This window comes from Cucurbita moschata, unplaced genomic scaffold (assembly GCF_002738365.1).
Source record: "Cucurbita moschata cultivar Rifu unplaced genomic scaffold, Cmos_1.0 Cmo_Scf00001, whole genome shotgun sequence".
NCBI classification, from domain to species: Eukaryota; Viridiplantae; Streptophyta; class Magnoliopsida; order Cucurbitales; family Cucurbitaceae; genus Cucurbita; species Cucurbita moschata.
In genome coordinates, this window is record NW_019268517.1 from 10741596 (window position 1) to 10767283 (window position 25688).

Consider the following 25688-nt stretch of genomic DNA (forward strand, 5'->3'; position numbering starts at 1 on the left):
AAAAAAAAAAAAATTAAAAAAGAAAAAAAAAAACCAAGAGAAAGATGGAGGATGCAAACCACCAAAAATCATGTGACAATTGAAATTATTGGCGATTGACGACAAAGCTTTCATACAACAAAGTTAAAATAAGTATTGTGGAGAGAGGAACAATGGACTTACTGATTCGTCATCTGATCTTACATCAAATTCTTCATCAAAGTCCACAGAGTCTGCCTCGTGTTCTGTGAAATATATTCTCAATTATTTCAATTTAAAAACTGTGCCATTTTTATAAGGTAATCAAACATAGAATATCATCTCAGCATACCAACATTTAACTCTGTGGTTTCAACAGCTTTATTTTCATCCATTTCTTGTAAGTGAACATTGTGTGGCTCATGTGTAGAATCCACCTGCGATGGTTTATAAGTTTCCACAAGATTTTCTGCCAGCATTGTTGAGTACCTAAATTTTCAGAAGGATAATTCACCTCATTATGTCACAAGGTACGAGGATAAGGTAATATAAAAAAATGTACATAAAAATCATCCCCTCTCCCCAACAACAAAGGCCAAGCCTAGCAGTCAAATCAAATTGAGGACCTTTCTGTTTGCCCTAAAAGAAACTCGAGGTGTTTGTCAAGCGCCTTTTTCTTTTTCTCATCAAGCTCCATCTGATGCTTGTAAAGCACCTGAAATTAAACCTTGATCATATCTAATTCTGAAGAAAAGCAAAAACTAATCATCCAAAAGAAACCATGGGTTGTGAGAAAATAATGTTATATCAATGAACTTGCCAGCTTTTCTATTTTCATCCAGAACTTCTTTACATCCTTTGAAATATTGAGAGCAAGTTTTCTCAACCGCTGCTCTTCTTCCTGAGTAAAACAGAACATCGTGCATTAAGAACTTTGATCCCATCAATAACATCAGAACTAGGGACTGTTTAAGAGTAGCGTTCACATATAATAAAGAAAACGTGTTTAGCATGATTATTTGAAAAGAAGAAGAAAAAAAAGAACAAATACAGCATTTGGCTCTCTTCATGTATTTTCTTTAGAGCTGACTGAGTTAACTTTTGATGAATATTGGTCGTCAAACACAAGAATCACAAATAATTTTACAAACCATTGCTAAACTTAAAAGTAATAGAAAACGGTTTCAACACATCAGTTTACAAAACAGTTTTTTATATTTAAAAGATATGCCCAAGCAACTCATATATGTTTTGTTCATTCTCAGGCCATAGTTGTTCTGTTTGAAAACCAACAAAAGTATTTCCAATCAATTAGAGGTTATTCAGAACCTTCAACTTCCTTTCTTCCCGTGTAGCTTGATCAATCATGCCTTTGCTAGCTCTTAGAGCAACCTTTTTTGCCTGAGCTAATTTCCATTTCCGCTCAGACTCAAAGTCCTGCAAATAAACAATTTACTTGTATGAATGGAAGAAAAAGAAAACATTTTTCCAAAAATCCCAACTTTCAGCACCAAACATCCTTGCAAAAGAAAAATTCATAAAAATGATGGGATGAAATGTATGTTGTTAAAATTATTCAAACAAGATGGGAACTAAATATTAAATTAATGTCTTAGTCATATACCTTCGAAAGCCAAACCATCTCTTCTAAAACATGATCCCAATGTGTTTTAGGTCGATTAGGTTCTCTTGGAGCTTCCTGTGTCTGAAATACCAAAGAACCATCATAACATCAGGAGTCGACAGAGAAAGAGGAAGTATCGTTTAAGATTCTTGGAGAATTATGCTTCAAAACGTAGCAACCCACCATCCAATGTGTGTATGCATGAATGACCATGTGTGCGTGTGAAAAAAGGTAGTTAGATGGAGGGAGAGAGGGGGAAAGAAGCAATTTAAACAGCTACCATTCTCAATTCTCTTTCCCCCAAAGAGATATAATACCTTTTGACGCTTGGCTCTTGTCTCATGATCAAGTTTAAACCTGGGACCTTTTGATGCCATGGTTTTTCAATATTAAAAATATGATATCTACACAATCTAAGAACCCTGCAAATTATTAGACAAGCAAGTGAATTGTCAGTGTTTATTTTAGCTACAATAATGCCTACAAAGTTAAATACTTGTCGAATAAAATATAAGAATGATATTAGAATGCTAAAAGATGCAAAGATTTAGTCCCTCGATGGCTTAGAAAAGGAATTCATACAAGCTAAGATCTAAGAATATTAAATAGATACATAAATCTCGTATCTATTTCCAGAAGACAAAATTCGCCGTTTTTTTTTTTTTTTTTTTCTCTGAACAACTAAACACAACGCTGAACAACGCATTGGTTATTATTCAAATGATTAAGGCAGCATTGATATTGCAAAATCATATGGGATAAATCAAGAATACACCTTCAACCTCAGGCTCAATATTTTTCACCATTTATTACCATACATTTTAATGAGAACGGAAGACGTGCTCTCATATCACTTCAAAAAAACTTAGCATGTTCCATAAAGGGAACATAAGAATTTCTCCGCACCTCTCTACGGCGTCACAGTGGGTAGCTATAAATTTCATATGCTTTTAAAACCCACTTCATTTCGTTCCCGAAAGATAAAAATAACAGAGAAACTGCAATTTTCAGCTCAAGTTAAAGAATTTATTTGACTCCAAAGTTTGAAAAAAAAAAAAAAAATTAGAAATGGCCAAGATTGCGTACGTTCATTCCTTTAGCTGTACCCCGAGTATTTCTTCGCAACCAAAGAAAGCTCCAATCACATAAAAACCAAAACAAACAATCTACCATGGCGCAAGAACCCACTTCTTCACCGAAAATGTCCTAAATATCTGAAATTACACGCGAAAATGAGACACAAAGAACAAAAAAAAAAAAAAATGCAAGTTCCGGAGTTGATGAGGAAGCAGAAGATAGAAGGACCTGAAGCGGTCGTTTCGTCGGGAAGTGTAGGGTTTTTGCAGTCGATAATCAGCGTAACAAAGATCCGACGAACGTGAGTCCCAGATCCAAATGAGTGAGTTCTGGAGAGGGTCCCAGATTATTCCTCGTTTGGCGGCTCTACTTTTATCATCTCCGCCGGCGACGACGGGGGTGATTCTGGATAAAACCCTCGATCTACGGTCAGAGATGTACCGAAGTATAATCCGACGGCGGGAAAGTGAGAGCAACAGGTGAGAGCAACAGGTGAGAGCCAGAGTTCGGAATTCTGAAATTTTTTTGTTTTCTTTTGTACCGAAACCATAAATTTTTAACCCCACAAAAAATTAAAAAAAATAAATAAATAAATAAATAACCGACCTTTGCTTTTTTATTTTTTCCCAATGTATAAATATTTAAATATCTATTTTTTTAATTTCTTATTTGACTTTAAAATTTACTTCTTCCATCCATAAATTTTGATTAGTTAAGAAAATATAAACAAACTTTAGCTCTTAATGATGGATTAAAGATTTCAAAGCTCAAAACGACATGTCGACAAACCTTCAAGGATTGGTTCTAAATAAAACATCGGCATTTCCTCCCTCAATCTTAGCGTCAGCTGCACTTCAATGTCCTTTCCGTCTCTCTCTCTCTCTCTCTCTCTCTCTCTAACGTTGATTAACTTTTCGTCCTGATTTTATGTTTAATCAGGAGGAACGGAATTGAATCGAGTAAAGCACAATTTCAATCTACAGCCATGGTTTCTGGGCTTCGATCTTCAGGCGTTTTCATCTTGCCGCTCAATCGTTTAGCGCTAATCGCTTGGCTTGTAAAGCATTTTCCAGCTGTTGCGATCCATATCAGAGGCGTGCGCGGCAAGATCATCCGGTTAGCCTCTCATTGGTTGCTCTGATATTCGACCGCGATTGGATGATTCTTCGCGAGAGTCACTCCTGGAAATTATGCACTACTCGCATTTTTGTTTGGTAGGTTCAATTGCAGGATTTTTCTTCATTTCGCATCTGTTTTGATGGGTATTTTGGTTGTTCTGGATTGTGCGTTTCCCCCTTTAACTGGACTTGAGTGGTCCTTTACTTGATGCGTAGCTCGAGATGGAGGAGATGGAACCTCCTTTTTTTCTAGTTTGAATGATTTTCTTTGCTTCTTCGCTGTGTTCTCTAGTGACAGCTCCGATCGGCGATAATCTGTTTTGTGGTACTCAAGATTTTGGATTTGAGGGGTATCTATTTTGACATGGACTTGATTTCTTTGAGTTTGTTTGAATTGACTGAGACCATAATTAATCTGTTGAAACTTTATAATCCATGCATTTGGGGGTAAGAGGGGGTGCTTGACAAAAGATTATTGGCTGTAGACGTGTGTGTTTTTTTATCGAAGTTGACCTTTTGCCACTCTCTCTTTATTCCAGTCTATTTTTCATGATTACTAGATTGGCTCAAAGAGAACGAAGAATAATAATTTATGTTATGCAGCTTTTTGGTTGTAATTACATTTTTAAAGTATTGCCCTCAATTGATTGTATACTTGGAACAGCGAGATTCTTCAAATCTTCCATATTTGCCTTAGATAATAGTGGTTCTTTTGGGAGATTGCCAGATTGGAGTGTGATACTTGCCTACCGAAGTAACGAGAAACTAAACTACAAAAATGAGTGGAGGGGTCTCAAGGTGAAGGTGGAGGTGGGATTGATGTTGTGTTAATATATTCATACACGATGTTTTATTATCTTTAGTTTATGAAGTACTCGAGTCATTGGAGTTGGGAATCTTATGCCTTCTTTGATGAAAATAGAGGTATAATGTTCTAAGGATTTGAATTCTTTTGTGCTGTTGTATGTTTCTAGGTTCCACCCTATGCTTTTTAATTGGGTTCTTTGTGTAGGTCTACTCGTACTTGGATGCTTCATCCATTAAGGGAGTTCATTGGAGAGCTGTTCAGACGGCGATCTTCATTAATGGTAGGGGATCTTCTTTAATGGCAGAGACAACTTTTCTTGGAATTTCGATTTACATTTTAATTGAAAACTAAGTTTTTATCGTCTTTGGATTATTGATTAATGGTCTAGTTTCTTTTTTCTTTTTTTTTTTAGTTCAACAATGTGTCGGGTGAGATATTTGATCGAGGGTACATCTTTTATGCCAATTGTGCTATACTTATGTTGGTTGATTAGTAGCATCTTTCTTGTGTTTTTTGTGTTCTCTTGCAAGAGTCTACGTTAAAAGACTGCTAAACGACGATTAAATAAAGTTCTAAATTTTGAACGTGATTAAGCAGCTGGCTAGGAGCTGATTTTTCTATGACAGTTTCCTATTTCCAAGAACAAAAACTAATGAACACGTACTTGCTTCTAGTAGTTTTTGAATTTGTTATCTTGCTCTCTTAATCTGTTCTGACATGATGTTTTCATTTTAGAAGAATTGAGATTGAGCATGTGCAAGTAGTTCTTTTCTTGATATCCAAGAGCGTCTGGGATGCTTGTGCGCACCTCAACTATTCTCTGGGACAAACTCCTTACCCTATTATATTTGGTTGTCAAGGTAACTTGCTGACTTGAACTCATTCTCTCTAAAAGCTCATTATTATTTACATTGTCTTCTTGACTAGTTGGCCAACCCATCATAGTTCATAGCAAAAGGTCAAAAACCAAAAGCGCAAAATGATTTGAAAACAATCTCTCATAGATAGGTCCAAAATTTTCTCCTCCAAAACCTGATACTGTTTCTGCTCATTTGAGTTTCCATTTTCACTGCATTTAACAGTTACATGCACGAAGATTCCATTTCATTGCCACGCCTGTTTGGACTTACTTGATATGTTGCATAATTAGGCATTTCTGTGAAGGGGCAAGTCAAAATTGCCCCTTCATTTTCGTTTGTCAGTTTCAATTTAGGGACGAGGTAAGGGTATGAATGACCGATTAGTTGTTGTTGGACACTGGAAACCATAGAAAAGGGATGTCATCTGAATTCTGAATATGTTGGCGGGTTATTCTTTACCCCATTGACTCATGCAACATATCAAGAAGCGTTTCCTAGAGTTGGTTATTGTTTGATTTGCCTCACATAACTTTTCTAAGGCAACTCCATTTCTAAAGCTGTTGAAAATAAGTTGGGCTCATTTCAATACAGATGGAAAACAAAAGGACAACTTTCATTCTTTGTCTGACCCCAATTCATTTACCAACACTTGAGAGTTATTTTTCTGATCCATTCTACTTTCATGTTTGCATTGGCTTGCAGTTGCGATGAACCGATGATACAACTTACACAGAACACAAATATTGATACCGCAGCATGAGAGACGAGTGAAGAATTCAGATTTTGATGAAGCCAGAATTGAAGCCATAGTTCAATTAGAAGCTACAGAAGGCTAAATTCCAACACTTGGTTATTTTTCTGATCCATTTTACTTTCGTGTTTCCATCGGCTTGCAGTTGCGTTGAATCAACGATACAGTTTACGCAGAGCTGCATATTGATACAGCAGCATAAGATAAGAGTGAAGAATTCAGAGTTTGATGAAGCAGGAATTGAAGCCATAGTGCAATTAGAAGCTACAGAGGGCTAAATTTTCACGATGTTGTCTACTATTCATATAGTGCCATAGATATTCATAAGAAAGGCAAACTCTCCCTCCTACCTGGAAGAAAAAACCCATTAAAGGAAAAGAAAAAACAAAAGAATTTGATCCACTAACATAATAACTTTTTGGTACAACTCAGTAATGGTAAGACATTTCAATATTCAGATTTGGCAATGTGATGCTGTTGGGATGGCACTCGCACTGCCACTTGCACTTGGTAGCTCAAGTATCGTTGCTTTTTTCAACTAATTGGCCATGAACATTTGGCTGCGCCCCTTCTGCTATGCATTAAAAGAAGATGATTAGATATGGAACATCCACTTCGCTAATAGAATTGGTAAAAGAAGCCAACGCCTCATGTCAAATTTAATGAAATCACTAGCTTCACAAATTTGGTAAATGTCGTGTAACTTTAAGATTAAGATCCAAGTTTCATTTATCTTCATTTGTTTTGATACTAATTAATGAAAAGAGAAGAAATTCCTGCAATTATTCTGTAGAAAAGGAGGGGTAATACACACGAGCGGTAAGAAAATAGTTAAAATTGCTAACTGAAACCTGTTCCAGGTTCTTTCTTCATACAAACACATTGAAGTGATTATTTTCTACCTAATAGAGAAAGATATGAAATATACAGCAGAAATGCAGGGACTATTATTAAGTACACATATATTTATTACCACTTTCACCATCAGATGCACAAGTTAGTCTAGAAATTGCATCCACAAGAGCCTGCTCGTGATCCTGCACATCGAATATGAAATGATTTACCTCGTAATTGAATGGAAAGGTGGAACAGGAAAGATTGAGCAGAGAAAAAAGGAATTGGAATAGCATGATATGGACCATACTTTAAGCATTTTCTTCGCCTTTTCAAGCTCCTCGGGGTCGGGATTACTTGAATTGAAAACTTTCTCTACCTGTTGGAGTTCAAAATCACCAATTGGATATTACTGTTTGAATGTTTATTCATTTACTTCCAATATCTATATGCTTACCTCCTTTACCAATGCTTCTGTATTAAGTAATTCTATATCGTCAAACACTTTCTTTCCAACACCATTTTGAGATGGAGAAAGTTCCTTTCTGGGTTGGTTTTTTGACTGTCCTCTCCCTCTGCCAGAACCAGGAGCAAAACCACCCAAACTTTGGGATCTTCGATAAACACGGCTTTGTCCACCATGACCTCCTCGATGAGACATTCCTGGATCCTCGCTATCCCATCGAATATCCTCGGGTGGGATCTGCAGGTAGCAGGACATCAGTCATTGCATAAGATCAAGCTTCACAACCCAACCACACCAAAATGTAAAACATGCCATAAAGCAATCTTCATGCAAACAGCATAGCATCCTACGAAGCAACTTCTAAAAGTTACATAAAAAAATGTCCAGAACTTGAGTAAATGCTTCTGGGAAGAAGAAAACTTAAAATCTTCGTCTCAACAGGTTATCCAAATAAACTGCGGATGCCAACCTTCCAACTTAAAAATAAGATCAAATGATGGAAAATGGGTTGGAACGATGTTTTTCCTTTTTTTTTTTTTTGGTCTCTTGAGCTAATCAAGCTAAACTTTGATAAGAGAATTAATAGTACTACAAATTAGCAGAGGAACCAGCAAACCAAACTAGATGTCACCAAAATCACACTTTGATTAATCATTTATGCATTTGCACGTATGAAGAAGTGGTTAAGAGAAGGAATTAGGGTGCACGAAGCCTAAAGCAAATAGGATATAATTAACATAGAGGTCTCAGTAACATGCTTCATCATTCATGCACCCGAAAACACTTGCTGAAAATTACAGAAAAGACATTTTCAAAAGAATGTACTGAATCTTGTTGAATTCTCACGCATTTCCTAAAATTTGTCAACAGAATTTGGAAAGGTCACTCCATAGACCCACACAGTCACAGTTTCAAACAAATAGAACCTCACTCAAAAGTTGCAGAGAAATTCTTTGGCGCAAGAAAAGGCAATACCCAACCATACCTCTTTAATATCAACCCATTCCCATGTCTCCCGTGTTGTATTTATATCATAAACCAAGGCATGCTGACCCTGAAAAAAAGTAAGTACAGAGAATAATCGGCAATCAGCACAAAGGAAATTGACAGGTGCTAAGGGAGAACGCTAGAGTTCCATGCATGTGAAACTAGAGCTGGTATTTATCAGATTCAATATGGAGCAGAAAAGATGTAGCAACTAGTAAGAGACCATTTTTTTCTGTCGGGCTTTCTTAAGAGGACTGGAAATAGGAAACAGTTATACAAAAAAAATAGGCTTAAACAAGGCAAAGGAAATTTTTGAGACTCAAACATGCCTTAACAGGATCATAGTCTTTTATGAGAGCCTCATAGAAGCTGTTGTCCTCAGGCCACCTGGTCCATACTTTCCTTCCAATTAAAGTGTCATAAGGTGGAGCTTCAGCAGATTCATTTGCCAGAAGGGCTCCAGAAGAATTATGATTATTTAACTGTCTACTTCCAGCAGGAACTGAAGAAGAGTGCTGCATCGGTTTCATGGATGAAAAACCATGAAATGATTATTCTTATTAGAAAAAAATGAAGAGAGCCAAAATAAACAGAAAAATAGAGACAACCATGTCGTATATGTTGCGGCAAAAGAGTAATGAAGAGACATTTAATGCAACAAGAAACATGATTTAGGGTACAAAATTGACATATGAAAGCCGGAAAAAGTACTGATACCAGTTGACTTGTTTTCTGCTTCTTACGGGATGCAGAAACAGTTGGACTGGGAACAACGTCATGGATTGGCTGCGACGAACTGCGTCTCACATTTAGGTTCCCACCTGCCTGTCTCCACTCCCTAGTACCATCTCAAAACATAACACAAACACACAATTGAGTTGAAGAAACATGTCTCCCAAATGATATCAAATTCTAAGAGTTCAATTGCTTTAGAAACATTCTAACCTAATCTCACGAATTATATCATCAGAATTAACCCTCGCAAGCAATTCCCGGTGTTCGTCGTCTGATACTCTCAATTCTTTCCTAAGCTCTGTTATCAAGCTTTCTTTATCCTGCCGAACAAAGTTTAAGATAAACCTCAAAGAAGCATATTACAACGAACACTACGTGGAATATTTTTTAGCAAAACTTAAAAAAGATGGACAGACCCAGGTAATGGCATCTGCTTGGGCTTTAAATGCACGCAGTACTGAACAGTAAGCTTCTTGTTCGAGATGATGAATCTGGGCCTCCATATTGCGTACTCTAGGGTATGGAAAAGAACTCAAAACAGACCTCCCCTTTCCAGAAATGTGTCCTCCTCTAGAAACTCTGTTACGATGTGATGGTGGAAGATCATCATCAGTACCTGCAGTTATTTCATATACAGGATACATGATTTTAAAGGATGTTACACCTAGAATAACTCATCATTTTCCCCATTAAAGTGGTGATATTCTGATAACATCCTCTGGGCTCCTATAAACTGCCTTAATGATGAACAATTTAACCTTACGGAATTACATTCACAGTTCCAAATGGAATAACTTCTCCGCGTGAAGGTCCAACAATTCCTTTTCGTTCAAGCCTGCCTCACTATGCCCTCGAGAAAAACGAACCAAAGAGACCACCTTGGCTTGCCAATCAAGCAAGAAAAGTTATCCAACACGATCGAGCACAATGCCCTAAAATCTCCCTTTCTGGTCCTTTCGCTTAAAGAATTCGCGAATAAATGCAAAAATTAAACCTAAATAACGCAAAAAAGAATCCCAGAACTCATAGAAACAAAGGACTTAACGCAATTAAACCTTCATTCTATGGATGCCCCAAGTGACCTCAAACCCCAATTTTCCGATAAAACACCAAAAAAAACTGAAAACCTATTTTCCAGCCCTCGTCAAAGTAACCACCTAATCAGGCACTTGTACTCGAGAAAAAAAAATTCAATTCCTCAATTAAAGAGCCCACCGGGCTCAAAGAACAAAAACCCCAAATTACATTCGGAAGAACTATACAATCCCACACAACAAAATCCAAATAATTCCAACTTACCGCTACTGTCGGAGGCTTCATAGTTCATGATCAACGAGAAAACCTGAAAAGACCGAAAAAGAAAGAGCGCTGAAAGGGTTTAGAGAAGATTTTCAGCAGGGAAGAAGCTGAGAAGTGGATTGGACGGAAGAGAAGACGGGATCTTTATCAATGGCAGTGAGGCGAATCGATCGATAGGGAACTGCAAGAGTGAAAAATGGAAAAGGGTATGGACAAAACGAGAGATTAATGAGGAATATAAAGAGAGATAGAGAGTTCTGAGGAAGAACTGAATGCTTACTGGTGCTTGATGATTATGTTTGGAAGAAAGGTATGGTGTTAGTCCCCAATGAATATGAAAACCGAACCTGCAAAATAACGCCAAACGCCCCGAAGCTCCAAACAACTTCCCCCTATAACGAAAATATATTATCTAAATTACAAAATATATTTTAAATTTTCGCTAAATATATGTTTTTTTTTTTTCCCCTTTATTTTTAATATTTTTATTTTTTTCCTTCTAATTTAGCGTGCATTTTATAAATCTTTTATATTTAATCCTTCACATTTTAATATATATATATATATATATATATATATATATATATATATATATATAATTTATTACTTTAAAAATTGCAATAGTGCCCTTTCCAAATTATCCGGAATAGAATTGTTCCAAATTATTAGGGATAGAATTACAGAACTAAATGTTATTTTTAAAGAAAAACATTTTTTTTTTAAGATATAAATGATAAAAATATATTCTCAATTATGTTTTAAAGCAAACATATTATAAAATAAGTTATTTTAAAGTCGTATTTTTGTGCTAATTTTGTGGCTTAATTGTACTTTCAATTATGTATATGTTTATTTTGCAGAAAACGAGCATATGGAGGGAACTATATGAGCATATGGGACAACATCACTTGAACCACTAAAAACCATCACTTGTCAACTGATTTTGAGAGATCCATAATTCAACTCGGAGAATTAAAAGATGCAATGAGAACACAATGAGGGCGAAAGGTTGACATGTCATTAGTCAAAAATCTTATAGATTACTCCCCGTGAATATAACAATTAAAAATGTATATGAATTTATCATATTTGGTCTTAATTTTGGTCGGTAACTCGACCACATGAATAATTTTTTTCATTAGTCACCGAAAAGAAAGATGTAAGTGAAACAAGTCATCACATTTTCGGGATAGTCTTCCATTCAAATCCAAAAAAGTTGTGAAGATTGTATAAGCGAAACAAAAGAAAATCCTCCACAAAATGAGGACACATGATTTTTATACAAGAATGCCAGAAAAACAACAGAACGTGATTGCAGCAAAGGCTTCCTTGTGCAAAAGCTATCCCTTGGGTTCCTACCACATTAAAATCACTTCTCCTGCCTACATTGTCTAGAACAAAAGGACATGAAAGTACGAAATGACAAGAAGAAAGAGACGAGATTATGAAGCCATTCGACCTTCTTCGTTTGCTCTAGCTTTGCCCTTTCGGTTCCAGATAGGTGTGGTTTCGATAAGCTTATGAGGTACGAGTCGACTTTCGCGCTTGGAAAGCTTGCGGAATTTTCTAACTCGCAGCTTCGCAATCTCTGCCTCTTCTTCGGGGGTTGTTTCCCTAAGAACAACTGTTAGCCGACATTCTGGTCTAACTTTGATCCCACATTTTCCTTTGGCATGATATGATATTCTTTTCTTGAAGAATCCCTTTCCTACAAATGCCTCAGCTGTACAAGATAACAGGAAGTGAAGTTAAATAAACAAAACCATAAAATATAAACAATGGTTTGTCTATGATTGCTTCATTTACCAACAAGGAGCCGATCTGAATCCAGTCCATGATTGTGGGTTGCATTTGCTTTGGCTGAGTGAATGACCTTCGAAATGTCACAACACAAATTTTTAAATCATCGGTAACTTTTATCAATACCAAAGGAGTTGCATATTGCATATGAAATGGGAGAACAATTTATGACATGAAACTCGCATTAACTTGAAATTTTCTAAGAATAAAATGGTCTCCAGCTCCAAATCATTCATTAAACTCAAGCATTTGTATGCTCAAGTCTCGCAGACTATCCCAAATAATGAAATCAAATAATATTCGATCACAGTGGTTGGTAAACGAGGTGTACATCGAGCACTGTTAGATAGTGTTTCACCTGATAAACAGTTTTTGAAGCTCGTTTTACAGTCAATTGTAACTGCATCAGTGCATCTTCAACACGCATGCCTCGAACTAAAGCAGCAACCAAGTTGACCTTTTTGGGACTCTGGTAGAACAATTCAAATGTAATAGTTATATTAATTCTTTTTAAATAAAAGGTAAACCAAAATGAGTTGCAACACCTTGTGGAAACCAACTTCAATCAACAAAAAATGAGTTATCACACTTAACCAATGTATAAAATACATTTATGTTCCTTGGAAGTTTGAGTTTGATGTTTGCTTTGTGAGATCTCACATCGGTTGGAGAGGGAACGAATCATTTCTTATAAAGGTGTGGAAACCTCTCCCTAGTAGATGCGTTTCAAAACTGTGAAGTTGACGGCAATACACAACGGGCCAAAGCGAACAATAGCAGCTAATGGTGTGCTTGGGTTGTTATAAATGGTATAAGAGCCAGACACCGGGCGGTGTGCCAGCGAGAATGCTAGGTACCCAAGCTGGGTGGATTGTGAGATCTCACATTGGTTGGAGAGGGAACAAAGCATTCCTTATAAGGGTGTGGAAACCTCTCCCTAGTAGATGCGTTTTAAAACAGTGTAATTGATGGCGATACGTAACGGGCCAAAGCGGACAATATTTGCTTGCAGTGGGCTTGGGTTGTTTCAGCTTAGTTCTCAAAGTTTCAAAGGAGGCTTGTCCCTAAGGTTTGGAAAAGGTTCAAAATGATTCCTAAGCTCATTTGGCAGGAAGTTGACTAATGAAAAGATCACCATCTCCCTCCTCCCTTGTCACATCTTCTACCATCTCGTCAGCAACATGTAGCTCAACTTTGTTTCAAATCTACGAAAGGTTGTTCCAGACGTAAGCTACAACAAGTGGCAGTGGCAGATGAGACAAGGAAGAGGAGATAGTGGTGCACGTTTGATGGAGGCAAATTAGAAGAAGAATGGAAGAAAGAGAATAGAAAAGAGGCCATAGGAAAGCGGACAGTGAACGTCAACACAGTGCTAGCAAAGTTCGCTAAAGAGAAAAAGAAAGAAAAATAGGAAAGAGAGAGAAATGTGATAACCAACTAACATGTTCGGTCATAACCAGATCTACCCAGTGAGCAAGCGAGTAATTAGCACATCAACATCATCTCTCTCTAAGTAAACCAACAGTCAAATGAGCTCAAGAACCATTTTGAACTATTTTCTAAACCTCACAGACTAAAAGTGTCACTTTTGAAATTTTGAAGCGCAAATGGGCAACAACCTCAAGCTTCACAGACCACATAGACATCAAACTCAAACTTCAAACACGAAAAGTGTTTTTTGTCCTAAAATATAATATGTTGATAATGTATGAATTGAAAATCATAAAAACTTCAAATTTTATCAAGTTCTATAAATACAAAATCACAAACTTCAAAAAATTTGCAAGTTTCACTCCATTAGGACTTTCATCTCTTTTTACTTCAGCTTTTGGTGAGTAACAAGAATGAGTCTAAAGATTTCACCTGTTTGATTCCCTTTAATATAGCTTGGACTTTGGAAGGTTTAGAGACTACTTTCTGGTCTGTATCTCCATCTTTTCCACTGCTTATAGCCAAAGCAGAAGTCAGAGGAGATGAAATTGGTTCCTCAGATTTATCTGCTAATAACATCCTTGAACTGGAAATTCCCTATTAAAAGGGAAAAAAAATGATAATACAGTGAAGACATTTTTTCAGAAAATATAATGATTACAAGTTTTTTATCAAAATTATTATCATAAAGATTTAGAGGGTGGTATGGTTGGTATGTGTACCATCTGTTGGAGACACCGATAGTAAGGCTGTGTAAGGCCCGTTGAGGATGGTTTCAAAAGTCTCTGTAAATAAGGCAGCTGCCCTGCATAAGAAAATGATTCAACTCAGGAACTTTAATTTTTAGATTCTGTGGTTCTACTGATTTTAGTCAGATGCAAAACAGTTTTGTAATGAACAAATAATATGATAAACATTTTGAAGAGGGAGTCCTCTCAAAAACACAAATTACCAGGATTGCAACCTATTTAATCGCGTTTTGGATTCCATATTGGAGAAGAGGAACAAGTTATAAGATTGAATAAAGAAGACAATTTACACCAAGATAGCCAAGTAATGTTATGAACAAGTCTATCATAAGGTTTAGGGTGCTATTAAGTAATGTAATATTATGGGTTCTTCATTTTAATGATCAACTCCTCATTGTTCACAAAAACCTTTGGTTCCTCTTGTTCCACACAACCCAAAAGAAAGCTCTAATCAAATTGATCAAGAAGTTATTTGGAAGCTGTTTTGAAAACATTTTTATGCTTTCTTTTCTCCACCACTTTCAACTTTTAAGAATAACTTTAAGGCAGATTGTAAAGGTTATAGTTCTTACATACTTAATGATTCTGCAAGGTAGAACAACTTAGCAAATAATTTTCTGTTTCTATTATATGTACGATATGTTGATGCTTGAATGGGCTAGAAGGTCTTATATCATTCATACACTCATCCAAAAGAAAGTATCACTGACCATATGAAAGAGTGGATTGCGAGCGATAACAATTAGAGTTGGCAGCTGCATTATAACTCAATTCCACTCTCTTCTGCACATGGCCAAGCATGGACCGAATACATCTTTGCCAACCACCCATGATAAAAAAGAATACTGCGGAAGTCCTGAAAACCAAAAAGAAAGACAACGTAATCTTTGAATACTGAAGATAATTAGTCACCCAACAGATAACTAGAGATTCAACATAAGAAATTACAAAGAAGAGAACTTCATCACTAAACTTCCTATTACAACAAATCCACAATTTCATCTCCTATCACATCATTTCTCAAACTTTATGATTCATATAACATAAAGGAGAAACTGCGAATTGATGGCAACATTTTCCTCAACCGGGGTACAAAAAAAAAAAAAATGAAACCAACACAATCAAAACGACAGCAGCTCAATCCACATTGCAATCAACAATTTGCTGGATTAATTTCTAAATTTAAGGTACTAAATAATCCAAAATATCCTTGTATTTCTGCACTTTAACCAATGTCTCAGAGTAGCTGACAGAAAAGAGTCCAAATCCAGAAACTCAATTGACTATGCTAATAATCTGAATGCAATTGATCTTTGAAATGGGTCAGAGGAAGAACGTCGAGCTAGTTTGTCAGCAGATGGAACAATAAACGAATACGAAAGCCATACCAAACGGGAAATGAATCTGATCGTAATGGAAGAACTCGTGCTGGTTGTGAATGGTTGCACACTTCGATCACTCTTGCTTTATCGCCAGCAAACGATGGGGATTCGACAAATGGCCTTCGCAAGTAGAGAGGGAAGAAGAGGCGCGAGCTGAACCGAGCAGAGAGTCGGGAGAGGAAAGTGCGCGGAAGTGATATAAGAAGAAGCCTAGCGATGCGTGTGAGTCGTGGGTATAAACGGTACAGCCCTAAACTTCTCCCATATGGAATACACAATGTAATTTTATTAGGTTAAAACAAAATGTTCATATGCGTAAATGAATTTACCGTTAAGGTTAAATTACCATTTTAATCTTCCAGTTTTTATTTATTTATATCGGTAAATTCTAAACTCTTAAAATTATAGAATTAATTTTTTCATTATTTTTTTAAATAAAAAAACCAACATCCTTTGTAAGATTGTAAGAGTGTGTAAACCTCTTCTGTTGGTGGGCTTGGATTTATACACTCATAAATTTTAGGAACGCAGTATAAATTTTTGAAAATATGAATTTTATTGTTCAGAGAAAAATATTAAACGCCATTGACATAGATTATACCAAACAATTGCGCGGGTAAATTTGCAACATACAACATGTTTTCCAAGTTAATTAATATTTTTTTTTTGGGTTAAGTAAGTTTCCATTGTGTCGATGTTTGTGATTGAAATAAGAATTAAGATAATGCTGATATTGATTACAAGTTTTAGGAGGAACGCATATGTAATTTTTCAATGCAATGATTCATGTGTTAGAATTCGAAATTTAAATTTATCATTTGATGACTTTGATATTCTCGCGTGATATGGTGACAGTACTCCTACTAGGTTGACTCGTGTTGGTATGATACGAGTCATTATTCTAGTATGAATCGATGGATTGACTGGCATGAGTTGATAGCTTGATACGGGTCAATCTAGCACGAGTAGGTATTCTCCTGCGATACAATCTACTTCTTGCTTTTCAAAAGTAAAGATTATCCCCACAAATCAACACGAGTCAATCTAACATGTTTTATTCTCTTTCACATGCATCATAGAGACATTGGATATCGAGCATAATTTTCATCTCTTCTCGAGAAACAAATAAATAATGACATTGGTGTGAAAATACGTAATATTGATAATTGTGATCTTGCTTTGGCGGACTCAAGTAGTTTGACTAAATTTTTGTTTACAAATTCATTCTTTTATCACACACTTAACAAGATTTTAGCTTATTTAGAACACCATTGTTATGTACGATGATTTTGGCTAACTCGAGCGTCTTCCAACTCTTAAATGAACGAACGATAATAAATTTTCAAACACACCCTAGAAACTTCGAAAATGAAATAAAAGTTGTAACTTGAATGGAAAGATTCAAAGTTTGTTTTGTTTTCGGGAGAGAAACTTGTAAAGAACAAGAATGAATAGTGTTTGAGAGTTTGAGACATACCCCATTCCCCAACAAAGAGGAGATTGGAAGAGAAGTTTATTCCAAAATGAAGAACACAAAAAGTGAAAGGCTTTGGCAAAGAAAGTCAAGGCCGTCAGCTACAGAGCACCAAAAGCCCATCATCACTCTGAAATCTCTTTCATTTTGAGCTTTCTTCTTGCTCCTCCTTCCACTGTTCTTGTAGCATAGGATACCCAAGAGAGACAAAAAAAGCAACAAAGAAAAAAACCTCTGCTGGCAATGGCCCATTGAATGTCAGTCTCTACTGCTTTTTGCTGTCCCACCATTTTCTTTTTCTTTCTTTCCATTGCTCTCTAGCACTGTGTTTGGTTGTCTTCCTGTCCCTTTCTTTCCCTTTCTCCTTCTTTTTCTCACACAGTCAAAACAAGCAAGGAGAGCTCTCATAATGGCGACCCCTCTTCTGAGAACCTCAATGGGGGATGAGATTTAGAGGGTTTTTCTTTATTGTCCTGATGGAAATGGACTGCAGTTCTTTGACTGAGTCTGGTGGGTCTACCACTTCCTCCCCTCCCATTTCATCGGCTGAATCACTCAATGGCCTTAAGTTTGGCCACAAAATTTACTTTGAAGATGTGGGTATTGGAGAGCTTCCCAAATCAGGCGGTGGGTCTTTCTCATCTTCCCCTGTTATTGCATCAACACCCACCAAGAAACCTAGAGGGGGAGGGGTTGTTCAAGCGGCTCAGCCCCCTAGGTGTCAGGTTGAAGGGTGTAAAGTAGATCTAAGTGATGCTAAGGCTTACTATTCCAGACACAAGGTTTGTACTATGCACTCCAAATCCCCCAAGGTCATTGTTGCTGGTATTGAGCAGAGGTTTTGCCAGCAGTGTAGCAGGTCAGCTGCTTTCTCTTGCTCTTGGTTTTTCATATGCTGGAGCTATCTCTCTTATTAGTTGGTGGATTTGATTTGATTAGATTTCTCTCATGTTTTGAGTCGCTTTCTTGTTTCTTAACTTGGATTCATCCAGATTGATTCGTTTATATAACATCCAGATTCTAGTTTTTGCATCAATCAGACCCTACAGAAAAGGTTATGGAACCGAATAGCTCTGTTATTGTGAGATCCACGTTGGTTGGAGAGGGTAACGAAACGTTCTTATAAGGATGTGTAAACCTCTTCCTAGTAGACTCAATTTAAAACCGTGAGAGAAAGCCCAAACAAGACAATATCTGCTAGGGGTGGGCTTGGGCTGTTACAGATGGTATTAGAGTTAAGACACCAGACGGTCTGCCAGCAAAAATGCAGGCCTCGAAGGGGGTGGATTGTGGGATCTCACGTTGGTTTGAGAGGGAAACGATGCATTTCTTATAAGGGTGTGGAAACCTCTCCTTAACATACGCGTTTTAAAACCTTGAAGAGAAGCTTAGTAGGGACAATATCTGCTAGTGGTGGGCTTGAACTATTACCCTTCTTCTCGTCAATTCTCCTCCTTTTAGCTTGATATCAGTTGTGGAGTGGGGATACCAGTCAATACAGTGTCCTACATCTCCTCATACTGTTTATTCTTTTCTGTGCATTTGCTTGATATTCTACTCAATCCCTTAAAGTCCAAGGAGGCTATCTAAATTGCCTCCTATTGGTCAAAATGAAAACAGAGTAAAGTAACAAAAAAACCTGTTGAAGTTGGAGGCCAGCTATACGTCAAAGTAAAAGAAGCTGTTTGATAATATTCTTCAGCTGATGGGATGCACCTTTATTCTGAGATAGAGATAGCCGTCAAAGTGAACATTTGTGATAGACATAGGCGTCTATTTCATGTTGAAAAACGTGTTGGATGTTGGATTTTGATTGGACTCCTTAGATAAGCTTAGATATTCTGAAGTTAATTGTCTTCAAGATCTGTTCTTGAAAGATGAAATCAATATCTTTAATGGTGTATTTAAAGTGATACCAATGGCTTAGGTAACAATTGACAAAAGTTCGTGCCTAGGCACAAAGCATGGAACCAATAGACTGATGGATTCTATGTCCATTGAGCTAGGTTGATGGACTCTATGCTAGCTAGGAAGCTGAGCGTCCAAGGGGGTGGATTGTGAGATCCTACATTAGTTGGAGAGGGGAACGGTGCATTCCTTATAAGGGTGTGGAAATCTCTCACTAATGGACACATTTTAAAATCTTGAGGGGAAGACTAGAAGGAAAAACTCAAAGAGGATAATATCAGCTAGCGGTGGGTTTGGGTTTGTGTAGGACAATATCTCCAACTGATGTGAGATCTCACATCGGTTAGAGAGGGGAACGAAACATTCCTTATAAGGGTGTGGAAATCTCTTTCTAGTGGACGTGTTTTAAAACCTTGAGGGGAAGCGCAGAAGGGAAAATCCAAAGAAGATAATATCTGCTAGCGGTCGGCTTGGGCAGTTACAAATGATATTAGAGCCATATACTGGGTGGTGTGCCAATGAGGACGTTGGCCCCCAAGAGGGTGGTTTGTGAGATCTCACATCGGTTGGAGAGAGGAACAAAACATTCCTTACTAGGGTGTGGAAACATCTCTTTAACGGACACATTTTAAAACCTCGAGGGGAAGTTCAAAAGAGAAAGTCCAGAGAGTACAATATCTGCGGGTGGTCACTTGAGTTGTTACATATTGACACCTTTCTTCTCACTTTAAGAGGTTGGAAAGTGCTCATTCGTTAATTTTCCAGATTTCATCAGCTTCCCGAGTTTGATCAAGGAAAGCGTAGCTGTCGCAGGCGTTTGGCTGGTCATAACGAGCGCCGTAGGAAGCCTCCACCTGGTTCACTATTGTCCACTCGTTATGGTCGCTTCTCTTCATCAATCTTTGGTTGGATATTTGCCTTTCACCTTTCTAAATTTTCTTATTTACTTAGCTTTGTGCAAATGTTAACCATTTGTTTACTTTCTTGCAATGACAGAAAACAGCAGCAGAGTTGGAAGCTTTCTAATGGACTTCAGTGCATACCCAAAGCTAACAGGAAAAGCATCTGAACGGGTGCCGGGAAGCCAAAACATCACTGCCATGGGGAGCTACATTCCCTATCCTTGGCAGAGCAACTCCGAGAACAGCCCACCTGAACTCTTCCTGCCAGTTTCTGCAGGTCCTGGAAATGAAGTTACCGACTCATCCTGTGCTCTCTCTCTTCTGTCAAACCAAACATCGGCTCTAGAGGTAAACGCGTTATTGAATGCTGAAGGCGCACTCGTCTCTCAAACAGCATCAGCTCATGCTGCTGCTGCTGCTGCTGCCGCCGCCGACCACTTCTCGACCGTGTCGTGGGGCTTCAAGGGGAATGAGGCTGCTGCCAGTAGCAGCAGCTCCCTGGACCTGCCATCTGATCTGGGATTGAATCATCCTGGTCTTACCAGTGATGTCCAGTTTGTTTCTCATCAAGGTAGGAGGCCATACATGGAACTCGGGCATTCGGGCGCGTTCGACTCCGCCACGCAGCACCAGCTGCATTGGTCGCTTTGATCATCCTTTAAGTAGTAGGGTTTGAATAATTGGGTTCAGTTCAGACATTCCTACCCCAGTTGGGTTTATCCAAAGACTAAGGTTCCTTTGAGTTTGCCATGAAATTTTGAAACTTTACCATGGAGAACTGTAATGGTGCTTGTGTTTACTCTGATTTTGGCATTGCCAACTGCTTGTCACAAGCAATAAAAGGAACGTTTTAATTTAAATTTTTAATCTTTATTATTATTTTTTTGTTCTTTATTTTAATTTTGTTTACATTTTTTGAGATTTTTAAAAATTATATTTACTTAATTTTCATGATTTTTAGTTTATTTAGAAAAAAATATTGAGAGTGGATATTCTTTTTGGAAAATACATTTAACAAATACAAAATTAATAAATTTTAGAAATTTATTTTATTATCGACCTTATTAAATATACAATTAAGCTTTTTTATCTTTTGTTAAAATTAATGAGCGACTTTAATGAAAATTAAACATATTTAAAAATTACTATTGCATTATCCAACGGCTAAACCGTTTTAGCGGACGTGGACGCCAGCTCATCAAATTCCTGCAATTGCAAAAACTCCGTCGTCTTCATCGCGGCAATGCAGTACGCTGGCGGGTTATTCATACTCCACTATTGTCCGTACGATTTCACTTTCTCTCTGTGAGAACCAGTCGAGAACGCTTGCTTTCTCTCTCTCGAAGGTACCATTTCTAAGCCGTAACTTTCTCTGAACAACTCTTTCAGTGCCGGCATTTTCTTTCGGACTTCTAGCTTCCGAGAAAGATTATCAAGAAAACAACTCTGTCTTCGTATATTCTGTCATTTCTTAGTTTTTGTGATTTTTTTTACTTTAGATTTTGGTGTGGTAGTCTTCTTGTAGACTACCACGTTCTTGACATTTTTCTTGTGTTCGATTCTTTGTTCCATGGAAACAGAGAACCTTCAAAACTGGACGTGATTTAAAAATGCTGCAACAGCGTCCGTTTACGTATTTTAGTGTCGTCGTCTATTCGACGATTCTCACTTCGCTGGCTCGGGCGTTCACTAACAGGCCGGATGGTAAGTCTTAATATCTTTTTGTTTGAATGCAACCAATATTTTTTAGTTTCTTGAAGCTTTTGAATTAGGAAAAAGATTGGAATAGGTCATGGTTTTTTTGGTTGAGTTTCTTTTGGTATCTTCTTATGGCTTCCTGATCATAGAATTGCAGCCATTAACTAAACGTTATTTTATATGTTAACATGCATCACCTTGCATTACTTTTGAGCGAATCATTTCAAGGCTTTCTAGTTATTTTATTTCTCGTTAATGATGGATGGATAATGTGTAATGCACAGTTGTAGCTCTTCAGGATCTGTACGGTGCTTTGAACTATCCACATGAGCTTATAGGATGGAGAAAATATGGTGGTGATCCTTGTGTGGAATCATGGACTGGAGTATCTTGCTCCGGGTCATCTGTAATATACCTGTAAGGACATAATGTTGCCTTGAACTAGACGCCATAAGCATATTCTTGATATTATGTTTCCTTCTTTGACCGAAGTGCTTGTCTGACTACTGTCTTCTTCTGTAGTAAACTCCGCGATTTAAACCTCACTGGGAATCTTGGAGGGCAGCTCAACAACCTCAACAATTTGAAGCAACTGTAAGTTAATTTTTCAGTCAATAGAACAATTTTATTGTTGCTAGTTATTGTGTGTTAACGTCTATTCAATTCTTTATTTAGGGATGTTAGCTCGAATAGACTTACGGGTGAAATTCCCCATAGCTTGCCTCATAATGCGACTCATATGTAAGTTGTATACTCTACTTTTTCATTCATAGATTATTGTGTACTTAAAAGAGCTCTCCTACTATTTGAAAATGGCGTGTAGACAGTTACTCCGGTTAATAGATTCAGTAAAATTCTTTTCTCTTGTAGAAATATGGCATTCAACCATTTAAGCCATAACATTCCACATACTTTATCTTACATGGGAAATCTCCGTCATTTGTAAGTAGATCTTTGACTTTCGTAGTGTTATTGTTGAACGGTCCTTCATCCTTTACCTATACTCTTTTGCATGCAGAAATCTGAGCCATAATACTCTATCTGGTGTGATTGGGAATGTGTTCAGTGGTTTACAGAATTTGAGAGAGATGTACGCTTCCTTCTTCGCTACTAATGCTATTTCTGCCTCTTAATTGTACTAAAATGAACGGATAATCTATCATGTCACCTCTCATTTGCACCTTACTGCTTCCCTTTCTAATTTACCACAACAAAACTTCATAATTTTTCTACAAGTTCAGTCTTGTATTAAGATATTAACTCACAATACTTTGGGCTATTCAACCAATGGTTATTCTTCTTTCACAGGGATTTGTCATATAATGACTTCACTGGAGATTTGCCAAGATCATTAGGTTCCATGACAAACATCACTAGACTGTGAGTTTCTTGGCTTTGATTATTTCTTTTTCTTTCTTAGTACAATGAACAACTATTTATCCCATTACTGCTATCTAGACTAGGTTCTTGCAGAACAACAAATTTACAGGATCAGTTGCCTACTTGTCTCACCTTCCATTAACTGATTTGTACGCTATCCACGGCTCCCTCCTTTTCTCCTCTACTACTCTATCCTCTGTAGAATCTCTGACTTATTTCATCTGGCAACTTTTGTACTCACTCACGTAACTCTTCTTTCAGGAACATCCAGGACAATAGTTTTAGTGGCATTATTCCAGAAAATTTTAGAACTATTCCAAATTTGTGGTAAGCTTTTGCCTAAACTGAACATGAAGTTTACATTAAAGAAAAGTTCCTAACATACTTTCACTTCGCCTCTGTTTAGGATTGGGGGAAATAGGTTTCATGCAAGAGTCAATTCTCCACCCTGGGATTTCCCCCTGGAAAAAGCACCTATGGTGCGAAACATCAGTGGTCCTCCAACAACCAAGTCGAATTCAATCCAGAATTATCCCTCTCGTGGTGTCAGGCAAGAGAAGAAAAGGCTTGGTCCTGGTGGAATACTTCTCCTGGTTGGCGGGTTAACACTAGTTGTAACCTTTGTAGCTCTCTTCATTGTATCCGTCATTAGCAATATGATACCCCGATCATTCCCTCTGGGCAAAGCTGAAGGTGAATCTTTTTCCTTGTAAATTTCTTTCAGCCTTTTGCTTTGCATTGCGGGATGTCATAATTTTGTGGTCTTGATGCTGTTTAACTATAACCAGATCAAAGCTCATTAGCCGATCTTTATAACTAGCAGGTCTTTTGTTCTTTCCCATTATCACCGCAACTATATTAGTTTCTGTCTTCCGAGGTCTCAACTTTGTGCCATAAGCCTACGTGCTTTTATCCATACCTCAACATGTCACAATCCAAATGGCATTGTTGATAATTGAAGGACGTAATCATTCAATTATGAAAAAGGCATTATTTTTTTGAAGTCGTCTAAGATTTGAAACGGAATGTGAATTTTCTGGGAATCCATCTTTTTTAGTATCATGAAAATGAAAAGGCTCTCATCATAACTTGGAGACTAATTTCCCGTAGGCTTTAATGAGTTTGGCTTCAAATGTTTGTGCCAAGATAGTTATTAACTTTGAGTTTCGTAGTTTCAGCTTATGACTCCCTGTACTGTGAATGTCAAGTATGCATTCGGACTAGCATTTTGTTTTCAGATATTAGGCTTTTCTTTTCTTTGATAGATGGTTTGTCCACCGCACCAGAAGAAAACTCACAGAGCTTGCCCCTGAATTCTCTACTCATGGGTGGTCAAAGGTCTATAGCTTCATTAAATCGCACGAGAACTGAGAAAGTTTCTGGAAGACAAGGTTTCTCAAAGAGATGCAATCTCCCAGTGGGAACAAAAATGTACACTCTGTCAGAGCTTCAATCAACCACAAACAACTTTAGTCAAGAGAATCTTCTTGGAGAGGGATCTCTTGGTGCTGTTTATAGAGCTGAATTTCCTGATGGCCAAGTAAAAACGATCACACTCTATGAGCGAAGTTTCACCTGACCTCCATTAACTTCTTTCTGACTTTTAACTTCTAACCAGGTTTTGGCGGTGAAAAACATCAACATGGGAGCACTCTCTCTTACAGAAGAAGAGAAATTTCTGGATGTCGTATGGACTGCTTCCCGTTTGAGGCACCCGAACATTGTTACACTGCTTGGATATTGTGCAGAGCATGGACATTATTTCCTCGGATATGAATATGTTCGAAATCTGTCTCTTGATGAAGCTTTACACTGTGAATCTTTCACGCCTCTGTCATGGACTGTCCGTCTCCAGATTGCTCTTGGAGTTGCTAGGGCTTTAGAGTAAGTACATTATTTGATTATCAGGTTCATATTGCCTGACCTCATAGATCAAAGACCTTCAGTTCATCTTTAATTATACACTACATGCATTATATTTTTCTACTTTCTTCGGCTTCTAAATCTTCAATCTATGACTAACTTAACAGACATTCTATGTCTATATCGTTACTATCTATACTCGACTTGGATCTGTACTAATTACGCATTTGCAAATTACTCTAAATGCTAAATTCTCCCTTTCTGATTATAAAAACTTCTGGTTTATACCTTTAAAAACCACTATCTAAAACCTCGAGACAAATTTTTCAATAATAGTTGTATTCTTGAGGATTTTTTTAACTGTTTTCCTTTCGTGTTTTCAGTTATTTGCATAGAAGTTTTTTCCCGCCAGTTGCTCACTGCAATCTGAAGGCTTCCAACATCTTACTTGACGAAGAACTGATTCCTCGTATTTATGGTTGTGGGCTGTCTGTTGCGAGGCGACTTGTGACCAGCAGAGTTAAAACGAGGGTAAAATACTGCTGAGAATATGCTTCTGATTTTTTTTTTTTTTTTTTTTTTTT

General features: G+C 37.3%; 6 protein-coding genes across 19 annotated transcripts in view; 3 read left to right on the forward strand and 3 right to left on the reverse strand.

Annotated features, from left to right (window-relative positions):
* Positions 1-3196, reverse strand: part of LOC111445956 (protein PHOTOPERIOD-INDEPENDENT EARLY FLOWERING 1) — a 16903-nt gene extending 13707 nt beyond the window's left edge. The window contains exons 1-9 of one of the 2 annotated variants that reach the window (XM_023084530.1): positions 2888-3196; positions 2669-2796; positions 1900-2004; positions 1583-1663; positions 1288-1395; positions 779-859; positions 585-673; positions 311-447; positions 163-224 (exon numbers count right to left, since the gene is read on the reverse strand). In XM_023084530.1, the coding sequence (XP_022940298.1) occupies positions 163-224; positions 311-447; positions 585-673; positions 779-859; positions 1288-1395; positions 1583-1663; positions 1900-1959 (618 nt within the window). In that variant the 5' untranslated portion in view covers positions 1960-2004; positions 2669-2796; positions 2888-3196. The remainder of the gene's footprint in view (positions 1-162; positions 225-310; positions 448-584; positions 674-778; positions 860-1287; positions 1396-1582; positions 1664-1899; positions 2005-2668; positions 2797-2887) is intronic. The other variant, XM_023084523.1, reaches the window with a different exon arrangement.
* A 238-nt stretch (positions 3197-3434) lies between these two features.
* LOC111457164 lies at positions 3435-6623 on the forward strand. 9 transcript variants are annotated; one of them, XM_023099441.1, is made up of 5 exons: positions 3438-4587; positions 4790-4865; positions 5305-5445; positions 6148-6207; positions 6402-6623. In XM_023099441.1, exons 1-4 carry the CDS (start codon positions 4327-4329, stop codon positions 6162-6164), a joined length of 495 nt encoding a protein of 164 aa, XP_022955209.1. In that variant the 5' UTR covers positions 3438-4326; the 3' UTR covers positions 6165-6207; positions 6402-6623. The 9 variants fall into 9 exon arrangements, 3 of the variants coding, with proteins under 3 accessions (XP_022955209.1, XP_022955291.1, XP_022955135.1); XR_002712934.1 differs by having other exon boundaries at positions 3435-3873; positions 4505-4865; positions 5324-5445; positions 6148-6623; XM_023099523.1 differs by having other exon boundaries at positions 3438-4701; positions 6148-6623.
* LOC111456755 (protein EMSY-LIKE 1) lies at positions 6414-10913 on the reverse strand. Of its 4 annotated transcripts, none has more exons than XM_023099016.1 (11): positions 10798-10913; positions 10518-10698; positions 9635-9797; positions 9429-9538; positions 9201-9321; positions 8813-8998; positions 8482-8550; positions 7488-7733; positions 7341-7409; positions 7170-7233; positions 6462-6770 (listed from the first exon to the last, which is right to left on the reverse strand). In XM_023099016.1, exons 3-11 carry the CDS (start codon positions 9719-9721, stop codon positions 6712-6714), a joined length of 1011 nt encoding a protein of 336 aa, XP_022954784.1. In that variant the 5' UTR covers positions 9722-9797; positions 10518-10698; positions 10798-10913; the 3' UTR covers positions 6462-6711. The 4 variants fall into 4 exon arrangements, with proteins under 4 accessions (XP_022954628.1, XP_022954784.1, XP_022954546.1 ...); XM_023098778.1 differs by having other exon boundaries at positions 9635-9834; XM_023098942.1 differs by having other exon boundaries at positions 9883-10698.
* A 783-nt stretch (positions 10914-11696) lies between these two features.
* LOC111457075 (50S ribosomal protein L22, chloroplastic-like) lies at positions 11697-16116 on the reverse strand. Its single transcript, XM_023099252.1, has 7 exons — positions 15886-16116; positions 15208-15353; positions 14471-14553; positions 14181-14345; positions 12676-12786; positions 12324-12390; positions 11697-12240 (listed from the first exon to the last, which is right to left on the reverse strand). Exons 2-7 carry the CDS (start codon positions 15326-15328, stop codon positions 11960-11962), a joined length of 828 nt encoding a protein of 275 aa, XP_022955020.1. The 5' UTR covers positions 15329-15353; positions 15886-16116; the 3' UTR covers positions 11697-11959.
* Positions 16117-17527: 1411 nt separating this feature from the next.
* Positions 17528-21023, forward strand: LOC111456994 (squamosa promoter-binding-like protein 9). Its single transcript, XM_023099129.1, has 3 exons — positions 17528-18212; positions 20027-20166; positions 20258-21023. The coding sequence occupies exons 1-3, from the start codon at positions 17797-17799 to the stop codon at positions 20812-20814; spliced, it is 1113 nt and encodes a 370-aa protein (XP_022954897.1). The 5' UTR covers positions 17528-17796; the 3' UTR covers positions 20815-21023.
* A 288-nt stretch (positions 21024-21311) lies between these two features.
* The window catches only part of LOC111434941 (protein STRUBBELIG-RECEPTOR FAMILY 2-like), a 6471-nt gene continuing 2094 nt past the window's right edge, over positions 21312-25688 (forward strand). For both annotated transcript variants that reach the window (XM_023072352.1, XM_023072306.1), the window contains exons 1-14: positions 21312-21509; positions 21744-21867; positions 22146-22278; positions 22384-22455; positions 22537-22602; positions 22732-22803; positions 22880-22951; positions 23170-23241; positions 23325-23390; positions 23503-23568; positions 23648-23934; positions 24507-24781; positions 24860-25125; positions 25488-25635. In XM_023072352.1, coding sequence (XP_022928120.1) covers positions 21774-21867; positions 22146-22278; positions 22384-22455; positions 22537-22602; positions 22732-22803; positions 22880-22951; positions 23170-23241; positions 23325-23390; positions 23503-23568; positions 23648-23934; positions 24507-24781; positions 24860-25125; positions 25488-25635 — 1689 coding nt within the window. In that variant the 5' untranslated portion in view covers positions 21312-21509; positions 21744-21773. The remainder of the gene's footprint in view (positions 21510-21743; positions 21868-22145; positions 22279-22383; positions 22456-22536; positions 22603-22731; positions 22804-22879; positions 22952-23169; positions 23242-23324; positions 23391-23502; positions 23569-23647; positions 23935-24506; positions 24782-24859; positions 25126-25487; positions 25636-25688) is intronic.